General features: G+C 40.0%; 1 protein-coding gene across 1 annotated transcript in view; it reads left to right on the top strand.

The window, feature by feature from the left end:
- ANO3 (anoctamin 3) overlaps positions 1-18,150 on the top strand; it is a 1,465,374-nt gene that overhangs the window by 404,095 nt on the left and 1,043,129 nt on the right. Inside the window, exon 3 of the mRNA XM_086959492.1 lies at positions 2,018-2,176. Coding sequence (XP_086815618.1) covers positions 2,018-2,176 — 159 coding nt within the window. The remainder of the gene's footprint in view (positions 1-2,017; positions 2,177-18,150) is intronic.

The raw sequence follows: 18,150 nt of genomic DNA, 5'->3' as shown, positions 1-18,150 counted from the left end.
TCCAAACAACCTTTAGTACTTATTAATTGCAATAAGGTAAACCAATGTTAACCTATGGACGAAGTATACCTTACAGCAGTGGAAAACAAATTTAGGAGGATGTCACTATCAGGTCATGTAAAACTTAAGAGAACATGTTTAACTTTTAAAAACACACCACTATTCTCTATGGGCAGTGTAGGCTCTACCCTATGCATGACTTATACTTCTTTATAAGAAAGTTTAAGGTCGGGTAAAAGGTTTATCTTGCCTGTTCAAAATCTCAGTATACAACTGCACTACAGGCTACAGTGACAGGCCTGAGACATGTTTAAAAAGGGTACTTCAGTGGGTGGCACAATGAGTGCTGCAGGCCCTCCAGGAGCATTTATTTGCTTGGCCTTGGTACATATAGTACCACTTTACTAGGGACTTACAAGTAAATGAAATGTGCCAATTGGCTGAGAGACACTGTTAACATTTTAAAGGAGAGAGCACAAGCACTTTAGCACTCATTAGCAGTGGTAAAGTATCCAGAATACTAAAAGTTAATAAAAACGGGTTCAGAAAACAGGAGGGCTGAAGGCAAAAGTTTTGGGTGACCATGCAGAGAAGCTAAGCCCAACAGTAGAACTAGTCAGAATTGAAGATTCCACACCGATATCCTTGCACCATATAATAGGCTACTTGTCATGAGATCCTCTGATGTTTTCACTAATCTTTATATTGTGAAAAAGCAAACTCTGCATGTCACCAATCAAAAGTGAAGAGAGGAGGGCTCTGACTTCACACAAGACTTACCTTCTCACCTCAGCATTATAGAAGTAAATGTCACCTTGGTGTAAATATATGGAAAAGTCAATGTATTGAAAAATGCTCACTTCAAAATGATCGATAACTGTCTGCAAAGTAAAGACCGCTATTATTTTAATTATATATACTTGAAGAATTATAGTAATCCTGTAATTAATGAACCTTCAAGACTAATTGATGCAAAAAGTAATTCTGTGTGTAAAGCATGTAGCACGCCAGTGAGGGAAGCGGTAAAGGAGGTACACAATTAAATGTTGGCGCTGTAGCTGCGTACACGTGGAAAGTAAAGCTGTTCCTCATTTGACTTAGGCTTGTATAAAATGTTGTCCTATGAAAGTTATTTCAAATATCACAAATGCCCACATTCCATGTATAGTTGTTGCGTGCAGAGACACATATTTGTGGTACTTGGACAAAGCATAACATTGTAAAAGTATAACTACAACATTTGAAATGGAAACTTTAATTACAATAGTGTGAAAAGATGGTTTTGGACTTACATAGAAATGTTATTTTTCAACTCAAGTTGACTGCAGGTACTACAGCAAAGACATTCTCCTCCACCACTTTAATATGGCCCAGGGAGATGACTTTCTTCTCAATTTTAATTTCTATGGGCTTCTGTTAATGTCAAAAGGTTAACTGCAAGGCCTACAGCAAACTCAACTGATATCAACGTAGAGAAAACAGGACTCATCATATGTCTGTTGTAAATATATATACAGGGCTTAGGGGTTCATACCGCAAACTAAATTACAAAGTACAATTGGTACACGGTATAAGTACATGTTTAATATTTGTGATCATTCTTTCCTCACAGCCTTCAATGCACTTGGGTGTTTCCATGTTTGTGTGTGTGTTACAAAGATAAAGGGACAAAATGAAAAATATAGATTGGGAGGTTGGGTAAATGTGTGACTTCTTGTTCTTCCCTTCTTACAATTAAGAACTCTAACTCATGGTCATCATGCTTTCCTAATTACACCTGCCAAACTTGCTGGTACAGATTATCTCCTATCTTGAGAGACCATATTAGGTGTACACTATGAAGAAATACCATCTCTCCTAACGCTTCTGTTGCGGTATAGGCTTATTCGATGACCTCATTTCATGCTGAGGTCATTACTGTAAATATTGTAGTGACTAGCCATACAAGGTGACGACTTGACATCTTCTAGTTAAGAAAAATATTAACATTTATTATCACCCTCTTTTCTCTTTTCAGGATGATGTTAACTCTATACCTTCATTAGGCCTCTATTTCAAAGATGGCATAAAACGTGTTGATTACATTCTGGTGTACAAGAAGTCCAGCACGCAAGTTGAAAAAAGAACCACTTTTGAGAAGAACCTCAGAGCTGAAGGGTTAATGTTAGAAAGAGAGGTAGGCTTTTTGATAGCTTAACGATGTACATGAAGTATCAGTTGTCTGCAAACAGGAATTCTCTCATTAATTTACAGTTCATAATGACTGTGTATATTGTTTTATTGTCATTGATGCACAAACTTAAGAATCTGGCATGACTTCTATTTTATGTAACATTGCACTCCCATTGTGATACTGTGTACAAATATGCCCCGCAGAAGATGAGAGCTGGGGCCGATTCATGATGGGCTGAGTGCCTGTGTTTTTTTTGTGTGCTAAGGGCCTAATAAGTTATCTAACCAGTGGTGGCTGGCATGATTTTAGGTAGCTGGGTGGGGAGGAGTGAAGGAGGTAAATACCAATTTAAATTAAACTTACCTCCTCACCGCTTCCACCTGCCACTTCCTCCTCGGACGGAACAGGGACCCCCCTGTCTCTCCTGAGCCAATCACAACACTGCAATGCAGAGTTGTGATTGGACTGAGCACTGTGGTTCAGCACTCAGATGGGGACTAGGAGCCTGGGCATGTTCTCCACTCAGGCTGTAATGCGAGACAGCAGGCCAAACACTCATACGCACTTAGGGAGTAAAAAACACTCCTCCCCTACTCTGTCAGCAGAGCAGCTCCGCCCCTGCCCACCTCGCAAATCATGTGCCCGCAACAGGAAAAAATTAAATGATAACATTGAGTTATTATAATTAAATTTTTCCTAACACTGCTGAAAAGCAGTGGGGTGTTGCTCCTCCGCCTTTGCGAGGAGCCACCATTGCATATGATCCTGCATTGCAATAATCCTTCTTAATGCATGGATTTCAAAAAGAACAGGACTGAAGCATTTACCAGGGATTGTGTTTCTCTGTTTCTGACTAGTTTTATCCAAAGTTTATGTATTCATTTAGAGAACTTCCAAGTTCCATGTTTGAAATTACGAAAAAAAACACAGTCGCTCATCCGATCATAATACAACCCTGGGTCCCCTTTTATTCAACAAATTGGTGTCATCCAAAGTACATGTATTAACGTCCAGAATACATGGTTAGTACATTTTCTGCCAACAGATTAGCTGAAATATGCCGCACAATAGCAATTCTCCAACATGTGTGTAGATAGAATCTAGAGTTCAGCTAAAATACGGAGGCTAAAATTATGCATTTATCTTTTAATGCCACTACCCCCACAGCAGCTCCTTTAAAAAATACAGATTACAATAACAACCATTCCAGAACTAAAATCAAACAAACTATATAAGTACATAGGCTAGAATCTTCTCCCTCTTCTAAATCAACTTGGCAATGACCCGGTCTTCTATCATTCCAAAATCTTCTCCTGGATGCCACCTCCTCGGTCGCCTCAATATTACTTCCCACTGTTAACAAAACAAAAATGAGTTATCTTGCCACACCAGTTAACAAAACTATCAACATAAGGTACCTCTTGATATCCCCCCATTCATACACCTCTAAAAGGAGGGTAGAGTGGGTTAATACTAGCATCCGAAAATCTAGATTCTCTCTACTTACAGCTTAGAGAATCGCTGTTTCATTACAAGATCAGAGGCTAGCACTATGTTTGTTTTAAAGCATTTCAGAACAGCACTCGTATCATGTTCTATTGGTTTAAAATAAATACACCGTCTCCTGACCAGTCAGTTTCCCTCAAAACATTTTTCAACCTTGCACCTGACCATATTACTTAACTAACTATGACCCTTCTTAACAAATGAGTTCCAAAACTCTCTACATGTGCACCTGCCTCTTTCATCACACATTTCATTCATCTTGCAATTGTTGCGAAAGTCACTGCTCTAAAAGGCTTTATATATTAAATCAATAATTGCTTATCTACATTGTGTTTGAACTCTATAACCGTACTCTTATTACTTGCATATATTAGACCACATAACTTATAAATTGCCTTCAAAGTTTGGATACAAATGAGAATATAAAATGTTCTTAGTCCTTCAGCTTACCTCAAAAAAGACCACTGAGGGTGTATAAACTCAACTATTTACCTCCAAAGACTTAACAACTGAAACCCATCTGCACAAAACCAAACATAGAAGAGTAAAAAATACTTATTAGCTGGCCAAGATTCAAAAAGATTAAAAACCTAATTCACATCACATAACTCCTCATTCTGAGGGTATCATTAGGATGGCGGGCGGACTTAGTCCGCCTGCCATCCTGACGGAAAACAGGACCGCCCACCATATGTGTGGCGATCCCGTGGGGGAGATTAGGATGCGCCTGGCACATAGGCAAGCGCAACACGCATTTTTAACATTCCGGCGGGCTGTGCTTTCAGCAGCACCCGCCGCAATGGTAAAAAAGAATTTTGTGCATTTGCATGCACAAAGTGGCAGGCACCGCATGGTACCTGCCGTATTGTGGGTGCAAATGCAGGGTGGTACCATAGGTACCCCCATGAGTACCCTCCACCCACTCAACTTCCTGGGGGCCCGCAATGGGCCCCCAACCCAGGAATCTGCATGACTTTCTGTGGCGGCAATACCACAGAAAGTCATGCAACTTTCATGGTTAGCAGTTGATTCTGTTTAGGTGGAGCTAACAGGAGAAATGGCCTGGTTCGACTGCCCCCTGACGAGAGCCACGCACTTAAATACAAATTTACCATCCAATCTTCACCCTGGAAAATATTCCTTAGTAAATGAACACCTTCCATCTTGAAATGCTTCAACGGGACAAATCTGTTCAACACCTTTAAATTTATCACAGGGAGTCTTTCTTTTCTATTTTAAAAAATGTAGCTCACAAAACCTTTGCAGCTCTTCTCTACTTCCACTATTGCACCCATTTCCAACAACTTTCTAATTTTCCAATCTACAATTTCAATTAGATCTTTTTCAAATACAACTCCCTTTGTTCTTCTTTTTGAAGAGGGGTCCCCAAAAACTTCAATTACTATTTCTGAACTGTCTGTAATGCCCACGGGTCTCTTGTATTTCATTTCCAATTCTCCATAAAATGCTTCAAACATCCTGAACTTAAGAGGGAGGTAAAAATTATAGTACTGTGTATACTAACCTTGTACTCCTCCAGAGCTTGATCCTCGTCCTCTACTAATTCGTCCTCTTCCTGACCTTCCGCTCGAATGGAAAACATCTGTTAAGGCCTGGTTCACTCTTCCTTATCCTCTGGTTTGATTATTGTACTGGGACCTTGACCATCCTCGGACGGCATACAGTCCCCTTTTGCCAGCCCTGCCAAAAACACTTGTTCCAAAAACCTTCCTCATATTGCTCTGAACCTTTTCAAGGAAAGTAAAAGTGGACACATATGTTTGCACACTTTAAACTAAACCTTCTCCAAATAGTAAACCTTTTGCACCCTCACTTGTATCTCATCATGCCATGTCTCCGAATTTCTGACGTTTTTCCTTGACATAGCCTTCCTTCTCTCTGCAATTAGGCTTGCATTTGCAGTTCCTAATAACACAAATTGTTTTTTAACTCAACCTCTAAAAAAGTCAATGTTAACAGGACTTTTACTTATATATGCCAACTCTGCTATATCGACAATTTTGCACACGTGACCCAAGAATATCTTACTTATCCTGGCACTTTTTTAGTGATCTCTCCAAACCCTTTTATGGGTCCCTAACGAATTTTAAAAAAAGAACAATATCAATTCGGGATCTAAAATAGGATTATAGCATTCCTTGAGACCGACTGCGGCCTAAAACACTGTGCTTTCATAACTGCCTTTACCTCATTGTCCTGACTTTACCCAATCCACTCCTCAATAAACTTTCCCATTATGCAGATGATTTGTATTATAAGGAGAGAGAATCTCCTCGAAGAAGGATGTTTTATCAACTCTATAGATGTTTTTCCGTTCCTTCTTCAACATCACAAAACAATCCATCCTCATTCTGAAGATCCAGTACATAGTCAACATAAAACTAATTATTTCCATTAGAGAATTCCCAATTCAAATATTACTCCTAAAAAGTTTTCCCTTTTTTATTCTCCAGAAAATGTGCCAAATGTTTAAATTGTGCTTAGGCGCACTTCATCAGATACACTGCAAGTCTAAGCCTCTGAGCTGTCATCATTCCTTCTTTGAGTCATCAGGCTATTAATCGTTTCCTACATGGCAGACCTCATCTCTCTTTGGATGAATCACCTTAAAATTTCCTGACTGACTACTACCTCATGGATGTCAACATCATTTCTATCTTGATCCCCACACATTTCCTCTGGCCAAAAAACAATAAAACCTCAAAACTTTCTAAATCTTCTACACCAAATATTACTGTAAACTGTTTTTGTTCTTAAAGCTATTTCAAAACACCTCACATCATGTCCCTAAACCGGTATTAGTTACCGGTATGCATCTTACATGGTTCCATGTATTTCCGTTATTTGATGACCTTTCCAGGATGGCAGCCAGAACTCATGAGACTTGATGCAAGGACACTCTGAAATTATTTTTACAGTGAGTAGAAGTTTTCTTTCATTCATGCACTGCCACGCTTATTTTGTAAGCTATTATAACGGAAATACTCGAGCAAGACTAGTACTATTCAAAACAAAAGCTCTAGCAATTAGTGCACCCCCGAACAAATGTTTCATTCTCAAGGTACATTACAAACTTTAAATATATTATATTTCTAAGTTTTCATCCATTTCAAATGATAGTTAAATCGCAGTTCAAACTATCATACATGCTTCTGAAAATTAGAAGCTTGCAACCCTGCTGAATGTTGCTAAAAAAATATTAATTCACTCTAAGAAATACATTATATCACAACAAAGAATGGAGTATATATGTTTGCAGAAGCAGAATTTAAAGGGGGGGATAATTCTAGGCTATGGACTTATATAGTTTTTTTGATTCTAGTTCTGGAATGATTGTGATGGTAATCCATATTCTTTAAAGAAGCTGCGGGAGTGGCATTAAAAGACTAATGCATAATGCTAGCCTCATATCTCAGAATTAAATCCTTTGTGTTTCCAAGCCTTGCCGGGTCCAGCGCAAGCATAAATGCTCACTTATGTGCACTGGGACTACTGCTGTATCGAAATGTATCTATGTTCAGACTGAGGGCATAATTATGATCGGATCGCAGTAGCCATGGTGGCGGAGCGAGCACTGCCACACCGGCCGGCGGAACGCCCTATTTTAAGTTGGTAGGTTGGACCACCATTGGACCGTTGCAACCGCCAGGGATCAAGATGCCTGGCGGTGTGCAGCAGTCTTGAGGCGCAATATGCTTGACGGGCTTCGGTTTTCATGGCCGTGTGCCTGTTTTTCGACTCTGAGAGTGTACTAAGGCCTGCTATCCAGACCTCAGTGTCAGTGTTCTAACCCTAAAGCAAAGTATGTTAAATTGGATACACCCAACTGGCAAGTACTGACTTACTTACAAGTCCCTAGTATATTGTACCCCAGGTACCGAGGTCATGTAGGCAGAGTTTTCCACCAGGACTGCTAAACTGATTGTGCCACCCTGCATGTGACAGAGATAGAAGGGACCCCAGTGTGCCACTGCAGACTGAAAGGGCAGTGTTTTACACTGCTAGCTTGACTTTGCCATTACACCTAATGGTAAAGTTATCACTTCCCTTAAGGATATATGTAAGTCTCCACTAAGGAAGGCCTATAGAGCCCTATGGAAGCGAGATATAAATGATTAAGTTGGACGTATGATTTTTGATATGTCTTAGCAGCAGCACTTCAAAATTGTCATTTAGCTGTGTAAAGCTTAGTAGCTACATTGGCGAACAAAGGGTTACTGTCTGGCATCCCAGCCTGGCAAACTTCTGAATATGAATGACTGGGCAATTGAATGAATGGGCAATTTGTTAAGCGCGGACTAAGCCCAAGGGCATCAAGGCGATGTGTACAGACAAGCCTACAGACAAAACCAGCATTCATACTCAAACCTGTCTCGCAGAAAACAATCAGGTCTTAAGGGTCTTACGAAAGATTGAGTGAACTTGTTGTCCCGAGAGGGAAACAGGGAGAGAGTAACACGCCTTGGCAGCAGCCAGTGAAAAGGCTCTAAACCTTATCTCATCTTTTTAAATCAAGGAACCACAAGCAGATTTTTATAAGCTGACCTGAGGTGCCTAGAAGGAGCGTACCTATGGAAGATATTCTTTATGCCCAGCGGGCCATGTCCATAGTATGCATTATGGGTGAGGCATAGGTTCTTAAACAAGACTCTACGGTCCACCAGGACCAGTGCAGCGAACAGAGAGAAGATGAGGTCAAATGACGCTTGGGAAGATTCAGCACCAGCCTTGCAGCGGCATTTTGCACCAGCTGAAGGTGGCGCAGCTGACCCTTGTTAATTCCCAGATAAAGGGCATTGCAATAATCCAGTCTGCCCAATATGACTTTCTAACAAGGTTGAGTAAGGTATCAAATTAATGATGGCATTAAATCCAACCTGTTGCCCAGGTCAGATTTAAAGTCAATGTTAAAGTTAAGCAACTTTTAGAAAGTTGTGCCATTCTGCATTTCAACCAGTCCAGTGGTCTCTCAAGCACCCTGGCACACCCACAGATTTTTGACTGCCCGGGGTGACATGTGAAGAACTCCCATGCCGAGGAACAAAGGCAGTTGCTGCAGAGTGAGGAGTGACCTCCTCCTCCAGGAAGGTCATTTATTAGGAGACAGAGCCAAGGAAGTGAAACCTGTGCCCAAACAAGTTTTCCCATAGGCGTATAGCCCACTAGGAGCCACACCTCTAGGATGGGCCACCCTGCTCCTGATGACCAGGGAAGAGTTGTGTAATTATGAAATGGGTAGAAAATAGGGCACTCTGGCATAGCTAGAAGTCACACATCATAGGAAACTCATCACTAGGTAGGAGGGGACCCAGTAGCCCATTGACAAGTGACTGCATGGTTCCCTCTGGGGTTTTTTCTTGGACAAATATGGCAACCCTGGTACCCTGCCCCTCAGTTCACACCGGAGGAGAAGAGAGGACTGAAGAAGTTCTGCCCTGCAGCCTTTGAACCACATACATAGGACTGCATCTGCTGCACTTTTGGGATAGGAGACTGGGACTGTACCTGCGGTTCCTGACATGGGGAAAAGGTGATTTCCCACCTTAAACCACAGCAGTGATTCCAAGGATCAGTTGGCTGATTCCCTTGAAGCTGCACCAGGGCTACAAGAGCTGAAGGAGCCCAAACCAACAAGTTGGTAACCACTGAAAAAGTTTTGACACTACCAGTCCCTGGGCACGACAACAAAAACATCTGAGAAATCCCACAATTTGTGCTTGTGTCTGCCATATTGAGGAGTTCTATCAGAGTCTGATTTCATCACAGTCAAGGGACACCAGCCATGGTGCAGCTGAACCAGTGAAGCAGCATCAGCTGTTCTTCCTACTGCAATGTAGAGGATTTCAAGGTACCCCAATCCCCATGGCCAAAGTCACAACACATCACCCGTGGACTGAGGAACCACCACAGAGACAGCCCTGTTGACTGCATCACAACTGGAGCAAACTGTGAGCATCCTTTGCCCTTTATCCTCAGCACCAGGACTACTCCATTGAAGTCTATGGTGGTCGTCCTGTATAGTTTGGAGCTAGCTTTAAAAACACTTTGGTGGCCAGGTAACTGTCCACAGTATCCTTTTTGCCCCCCAGACATTTTTCCTGCTGGATTTGATCAGCCAACCCGGGTGAGAGTACAGGAACTAACTCTCTCAATCTTTTGAAAAGTTTACAAACTTTTTGTTGACCAATGCTTGTTTGTGGTTGCATTTAATAGTGATAACAACTTCCTAAATATGTATCTACAGAACCCTCTGGTGGATTTTGATTAGCAAGGTCTTTAAAATGTATAAAAAATATGCTCTATTCTTATACATTGTTGCTGTGCCTCTTAATTGGTGTGGGATTTTCTTATTCTGTTGTTTGGTACTATTAAATGCTTCATACTAAGTTCCTTTGCCAAGCCTCACTGCTCCCAGCCACAGCTATCGTGGGTTGAGCTAAGGTTAAGTAAACTATACTGACTGGACCCAATATGGTATCTTTGAGAGTACACCACGATAAGGCCCCACAGCCACATCATGTAGTACACCCAGATCCTAATAAAGGGTTAGATGATTGTTTTAATGCACTGCAGCTCAATATCAATCAAAACCATTTAGGATCCCAATTGAACTGAGTTGGCTCACAGACTATTCCTATTGTCCTTTGATGAGTCAATCAGATTTCTAATAGTAACTTTTTTAATGCTCTAGTGGTACACTGAGGAACTCCCTTTCAAACAAACAACACTGCAAACAACCAGGCAAGAAAACCTACAAAGCAGCACTCAGACATTACCACCAGCAGAACAGAGAAACCAAGAAGAGGTCCCTAGCAGAGCACATAGATAACAGCTCCAATAGCTGTATAGAAATCCTCACCATCGTCGAAAACCTGACCATTCCAGCCTCTACCACAAACACCAATACCCCTTCGCAAGAAATATACGATAACCTCTCAGAATATTTCAGCACCAAGATCAAAGATGCCACTTCAGCCTCACCCCTAGCCTACCCACAAGCAATCTCAGAAACAACCTGACTAAATGGGAAACACTCACCACAGAAGAGAGAGCCAACATCATGTGGACCATCCATTCTGGTACACTGATGGGCCCCTGAGTCAACCACTTTTACAACATGAGTGTCTCCCAAATCAGCAAAGTACTCACCACTTCCTGCACGCCTCCATACCACTGTGACGTTCCATGAGGCCTGGAAACAAGCATCAGTCAATGCACTTTTAAAGAAATCCACAGTGGATCCAACCAAGCTAGCAAGCTACCACTGCTGTGACCACATCATCAGGCCTAGGTGTCAGGATATCCTTAATTTTCTGATTTATGTTTTTTGTAACCTTTTTTCTAGGACTAGTTGTTCCTTGTTGATGTGGTGGAAGCTGATCAGATCTCACCACGAGATCTGTTGGCCCGCTGATCCTCCACTGTGCGAAATATACAATTATTTGTAGTCTTAATTGCTCAAAACAACTGAACAGATTTACACCTAATCACAAAAAGCACTCTTTCTCTGCATTGATCTAGCTTTCTGTCAAATCTCGTGTAAATCCACTCCACTGTTTGGGCTGTTGGTCATATCGAAAAATGAATTGGGACTCCCACTTTTTTCTCAGCACTCGCTTGATGAATCACCTTGAAACATTCCATGCACAAACAAGGAAAAAAAGAGCACTTTCTTTGAAAGTTTCATGAAGATTCATCAAATGGCCCCATTGTTATTGGTGAAAGAAAAAAGGCATTTCGTATAAAAGACGATCCTAAGTATAAGTACCCAGTGGCAATGACCCCTGGGTAATACATATATTATATTCCTTTATATATACATATATACCTATATTACATAAAGAGATATCTTTTTGACAATAATCTGTTCCACATTACTTGGCACTTGACCCGATATTCTTTATATGATATTTTTGTAAATGTTATTTTGTTCTACAACTGTTTCTTATGGCCATGTTAAAGTTTTTGTATCTACATTTGCTGCATTTTGTGTCAATGAGAAGTTTTAGATAAATTACTCATGAGGCCATCATTTAGAATTATCAAGAGTAAGGGTCGATTGAAACTAACAATGATTAAGAACAGATTTATGGATAAATTAATCTATAAATTATCAGTAATAGAGAATTCTATCAATCAAGTGTATTAGCAGATGCAAACATTGAGTAGCTTGTCTATGTTCAAAATGTAATGTTAAAAGAGTCTCGGTTTCACCTAGAATAGAGTGCTAGCCACATTTCGTAATATAAGAAGAGCAGTGATACTAGGAGAGCAGTACTAAAATGGCACAGAACAATACAAAAAATGCCAAAGGGAGGACATAAAGAAAACATTTCAAGTACCCATAGCAGAGCTTACAATCAATCCTTGATCTCTAGTTAAAAAAATGTTTTACACAATGAATCATTGATACATAATTTCATATCCATTTTGCTGCAGGGGACCACAATTTCTGGCCAAATATCTTTCTTCTCCTATCCTTTGACTTATACATTGCCATTTCTAGATAATATATCTATAAAAGTCTGGACTGCCAATTACTAAAGATAGGTGGATCAACGTCAAGCCATTGAGTTGTTACGCACAAACGATAAATTGACATGCATATAAAAACGAATCCTTCCTCAAATTTAGACCTGGCCCCCCTCCACATTTTCTTGCAGCCCAAATATAACCAATTCCACCGACAATTGTATTCAAATGCCTAAGCTTGTATTCAAAAAATATTCTATGTCCTTAATAAATGTGCTCAGTTTAGGACATAAAAAAAACATATGTATAGCATCTGCAGCGATTTCACCACATCGATTGCATTTACTCCCTCCATGAGCATTCCATTTAGCTATTTTCTCGGGGGTATAATATAAATCAAATATTGACATAAAGTGCTGACTCTTCAAAGACCCATCAAATAGAACTTTATTAGACACTTCAATTATTCTTTCCATATACATTTTATCCACCACTAATCTACCTTGCCATTTTTCCTCCCAGACAGACATATCATCCTCTAAATTATTAATCATTAATTGGTATATAGGACCAATTCTTGATCTTTGGCGAACAGCTTCCAGAATTTTGACTTTATTTATTATAACCTGGTTTTGAGATATTTTCTGTTCGACAAAGCTGCGGACCTGCAGATATTTAAAAAACTCTGTTCATGCTATATTATATTTTTGTTGGAAAAAGGAACAACTTGACCCCCTTGAATTAAATCCCCCAAGTGACGTATACCTCCCTGATTCCATCTAGCCATTACTTGGTCTCTAAAAATGTCTGGTAGTAAAGGACAGTTACCTAAGGGAGTATAATAACTCAAATTCGATTGTAAGCCAATTCCATTTTTTATCTTAGGCCAAACATCAAAAGCTGTCATAATAATTTTAAATTTAGTTTTTTTATAATAGCTAGGTTCGATTATACGTACCAGACATTGTCGGGCCTCTCTACCCAATACCATCTCGTATATTGAAGGGGTAAAGGCCTCCTCCCTGTCAAAATCTGGTAGCAACAGGACCTCCATATGTTGCAGTAATGCAGCCCAATAATATAATCGAAAATAAGGGATCCCCCAACCTCCTCTTCCTCTAGGTAATATGCACCATTTCATGGACCTCCTACTCCTACGAAAGCTCCACAAAAATCTACCACACATTCTATCAATTTGTGCAAAAACAGCCGCTGGGACAAGTAAGGGAATTGGGCGAAATAAATACAATAATTTTGGAAATATGAGCATTTTTAAAACATTACTATGCCCATATAGAGAGAGTTTTAAATTATTTAGCTGCTCTAAGGTCTTCTTTGCTGAACCCAAAATTGGGTCAAAATTTAAACGAACAATCTCGTCTATTTTTGGAGAAATTTTAATTCCTAGATATATGGCACTTGAATCAAGATCCATATCAATTGGACGCCCAGCTTCTGAATGAAGTAGCTGTGTCTTTGCTACATTCAATTTGTACCCCGACTGCGCCCCAAATATATCTGCAGCTTCCACTATCGTGGGCATTGCCTTCTTGATGTCAGCCGTAGCGATGGCGATGTCGTCCGCGTATGCGAACACTTTGTATGCTACATTATGAATCCTGACAGGTACTATTCCAGTGTTATTTTCTAACCTAATTAAAAAGGGCTCAATGTATAACACAAATAACAAGGGGGAACAAGGACAACCCTGTCTCGTACCCCTTGATATTGCTATATTTCTGGAAAGCCTACCCGCGATACAAATATAAGCCTTAGGCTGGGGATACAAGGCCTGAATTTCTGTTAAGATTTTCCTCAGGAAACATTTCCAGACCAAAACGGACAATGGAAACCCCCAAGACACCCTTTGAAATGCCTTTTCGGCATCTAACTGGGCTAACGCTACAGGGGAATTGGTAGCTTGAGACCAATCAAGCATGGATATAATTATTTTAATATGATCTGTTGTGTCTCGGTTCTTTATAAACCAATGCTGTCTTTTAATGAACAAACTGGGCATTATGTCGTTTGATCTATTTGAAATTATTTTTGAATAGATTTTGCTATCTGCATTGAGCAGTGAAATTGGTCTATAGAACCCCATATCCAATTCTGACTTCCCCTTTTTCTTAAAAATTACTATAACAGCTTCCGACCAGGAATCAGGGAGGTTACCCATAAAGGATTGCTGACAGATTTCTACTAGTTCTTTTTTTAAGATATGTCTAAAAGTGCGATAGAACTCTGAAGGAATACTGTCAGGACCCATAGCCTTACCTAAAGCTAAACCTAATAATGCAATCTCACATTCTTCCCACGTTATGGGTTCAGACAAAAATGTTCTTTGAACTTCTGCCAGTTCTGTAGATTCTAAATCTCTCAGGTAATCCCCACCTCTTGGACCCCCTGTCTCGTCAATCGGAGCACTATAGAGTGATTGGTAGAAGCATTGAAACGCTTCTAAAACGCCCTCTTTAGTTTCTTGAAGTACACCGTTTATGTCGATAATCTTGGATATGTCGCTAAAGGCGGCTTTTTGCTAAAACTCTGCCAGTATTTTCCCCAAATTCATACGCCTCTTTTTTATTCTGGGCATACTTTATCGCCAATTGATCAGCCACATTAGCGTAAACTGCTGCTCTCTTGATAGCAAGCTCTCTTTGCACCGTGGATTCGTCAAGCCCTTGCCTAATTACATCTGCTAACTTATGTTCAGCTAGAATCACCATTGCACAGTCCCTCTTGTATTTATCTCGTATTTTTTTACGCCGCATATTTGCATAGCTTAAAGTTTCTCCCTAACAGTGGCCTTGAGAGTGTCCCATACTATTTTAATTGAGGCCGTCCCTTTATTAAATCTGAAAAACTCCGGAAGCACCTTTGCCATAAATTGGCAGTATTCTTCATCAAGTAAAAGACTTATGTCAAAAGACCAAGACCGGATGCCTTCTCTCAACTGGGGATTCAATTTAACTTCGAGAATTATTTGCTGACAAAACAAAATAATAAAAAAAAAAATTAAAAAAAAAGGAGAGCAGTACTAAGGGAATCATGAGTCTGGGTATCATGATACTTCCTTTTTTATACCTATGTTTAAAAGAGACCACTGTTCTGAATATTGTGATTCTAATATCTAATCCTTAACTGGTTGAGACTTTCAGGTAGATTCATGAAAGAAAAATCGGCTCGCCAAGGGCTAGATTCTGCGAATCTGGCCCTTTGCGAGCGCAATTTTTGTATTTGGGATTCATCATCCCAAATGCAAAAATCGGTAATTGCGAAATCGCATATTTGCGAGGAATTGCATTTAAGGAATCTCTATTTGAGATTCCTTAAATGCAATTCATGAACCATTTAAAAATTGCGAAATCGCAATTTTGGGCCGCTATTTACCGCGAGGTCAAACCTCGTGGTAAATAGCGAAAACTTAGAAAAATGCATTTAAATGCATTTTTCTAAGTTGCATGTTACACACACACATGTCCTCTGGACATGTGTGTGCGCAACACCAATGTAGATTACATTTCAGGGGTGCTACAGGGTGTCCTTTGGACACCCCTGGCACCCTTGAAATCGCATCCTAATTTGCGATTAGCAAATTGCTAATCGCAAATAAGGAATAACTCCCCATTCATTCCTATGGGCCTTTAGGCCTTTAGGCCCATAGGAATGAATGGGGAGTTATTCCTTATTTGCGATTAGCAATTTGCTAATCGCAAATAAGGAATGTGTAGAAATCGCAATTTATTTAGAGATTCCTACATGAATCCCGTTTTGCAAGTCCTTAATAGCGATTCCTTAATAATCGCTATTAAGGACTCGCAAAACGGGACTATGATGAATCTAGCTGTAAGTTTTCCAGTGGTCGTCCATGTTGATTACTCAGTATCAAGAGACGATTCAGGTCGAGACTGTGCATTTGGGCAGTATACCAAAACGACACTGTGTCCATATTGCAAGGAAACCGTAGTTTATAAGGCACTCTCTGCCCACATTTAGAAATATCAAATTTCTTACTTCCGTGAAGTGGCAACATTGGCCAGCACCCCTCTCTGAAAATTATTTCTGCACCATTGATTTGAGTTCCATTTTGTGAAAGCAAATACCAGGGATTTTTTTTTTTTTTGTGATTCCTCTTATGCTTACAGCTGACAGAAAAAGGTAGGAACACCAATCGGTAGTCTGCAGTGCCAAAGACCACTGAGAGATTACCGGCCAGCACATGTGTTATGGGTGGTCTCTGTTTACAGTTATTCTGTTGAAAATATTCAATCACAATGATTGTAACACAAGGCACTATTCAAGTGTGGGCAGGGCATACTGAATTTTGAAGCAGCATGGTTTACAGCAATTCAGATTACCCATCCTTTCAAAGAAAGGATTTTTTCTTTGTTAGAATTTTTCTCATTGGCTCTTGACAGTGAATCTGATTAACTCTGTGTAGCTTCTGCTCCCTAGACCATGTCTTGTGATCCAGGAAGCCAGATGTTTCTTAGTTAGGTCATTATATCTGTCTGTTTTTGTAGTTTGGATTCACGGCTAATTCGAAATATTGTGATTTTAAAAAGTTATCTCTGCATCTCCACTCCCCAGGACATCCTTGTCCGGAGGTAAACACCCTGCCCCACGCCTAAGCCCCTTTTATCCCCAAGTCTGGAAGGAACAAACAAAATACGACAGGGGATCCATTCACAGTCATGTGACCCTAGCCACTGGCAGAAAGGCTCATTTAGATTAGGCAGGAAAATGCAGCTTTCTAATAGTGGCATATTTAGAATAGAAAGTTAAGATCCAAATTTACCAGTAGAGGGTGTATAATATTACAATTGATTTGAGTGGAAACAGCATTTCTCTATCTGGTTCCAAAGTGAGGTTATCACTTATTAAGTGTAATATGGTAACACTCGTTAGTGGAAGAGATAGCCTTACAACATTGAAAAATAACTTTAGGAGCTTTTCATTGCCAGGACATGTATAAATAAAGCGCACCATGTCCTACTTTTTAAATACTGGGCACCCTGTCCTGTGAATTGTTAGTTTCTACCTCAGGTGTGACAGGTAAGTGTTAAAACAAAACGTTTAGGCCTGGCAAAAGGTTTATTTTGCCAGGTCTACATGGCAGTTTATAACTGCATTACAGGCTGCAGCGGCAGGCCTAAAGCAAGTTCTGCAGTGCTACTTCAATGGATTGCATAATTAATGCTACTGTTTGCTAGTAACATTTCCTTAACAGGCCCTGGGAGTTTTTTATTTTAATATTGTTTGATAAAATGAACAAATGTAATAAAATAATACTTCAAGGGTTACTGGGCAATCAGGTGCACTGAGAGTTGCAAGTGTGTGAGGTAACACAGAGATGTCTCACTTATATGAAACCTTGACTTTGGAGGGCGCCAAGAAGCAGACCAATCATGCAAGCCTTGAAAATGTTTAATGTATTTTTATATCCTTTTAAGAGGTGTCACTCATAGCTTACCTTATTATTCTGCTGCCTCCTTGGGGTTTAGTGTTCCCCTACGTCTTGATAGCAATTAGTATTATAGAATATGCCATTTGATGACATTTTAGCCTGCACATCCTAAGGTTTCTTTTCCTATATCCGTCCTGGATGTGTCAACACATTGTTACACTCTTTCAGTCCATTATGCAAAATGTCAATAGGAATTACCAGCATTAACACGCTGTTCCTAATGTCATCACATTGGTGTCCATTACTATCTAATGGAGCCCTCATTTACAATTTCAAAACAAAGGTTGATTCGCCATTAGCATTTGTATGTATAAAAATAGTTCTTTAATATCAAGAGCACTGAGCTATGAATGGTATAATGGACTCCTGAAGTCCAGTGGGAACTAAATGCATTATATATCTCTGAGGCTTGTAAGGCAGTAGCAGCTCTACCACTGTCCTAATCAACAGTCGCCATCATCTGAGATAGTCGAACTAGAGAAGCTGTTAGCATCCCTGGATTCCTCCT

This window comes from Lissotriton vulgaris, chromosome 2_2, assembly GCF_964263255.1.
Source record: "Lissotriton vulgaris chromosome 2_2, aLisVul1.2, whole genome shotgun sequence".
NCBI lineage: Eukaryota > Metazoa > Chordata > Amphibia > Caudata > Salamandridae > Lissotriton > Lissotriton vulgaris.
This window is presented reverse-complemented; position numbering and strand designations above follow the sequence as displayed.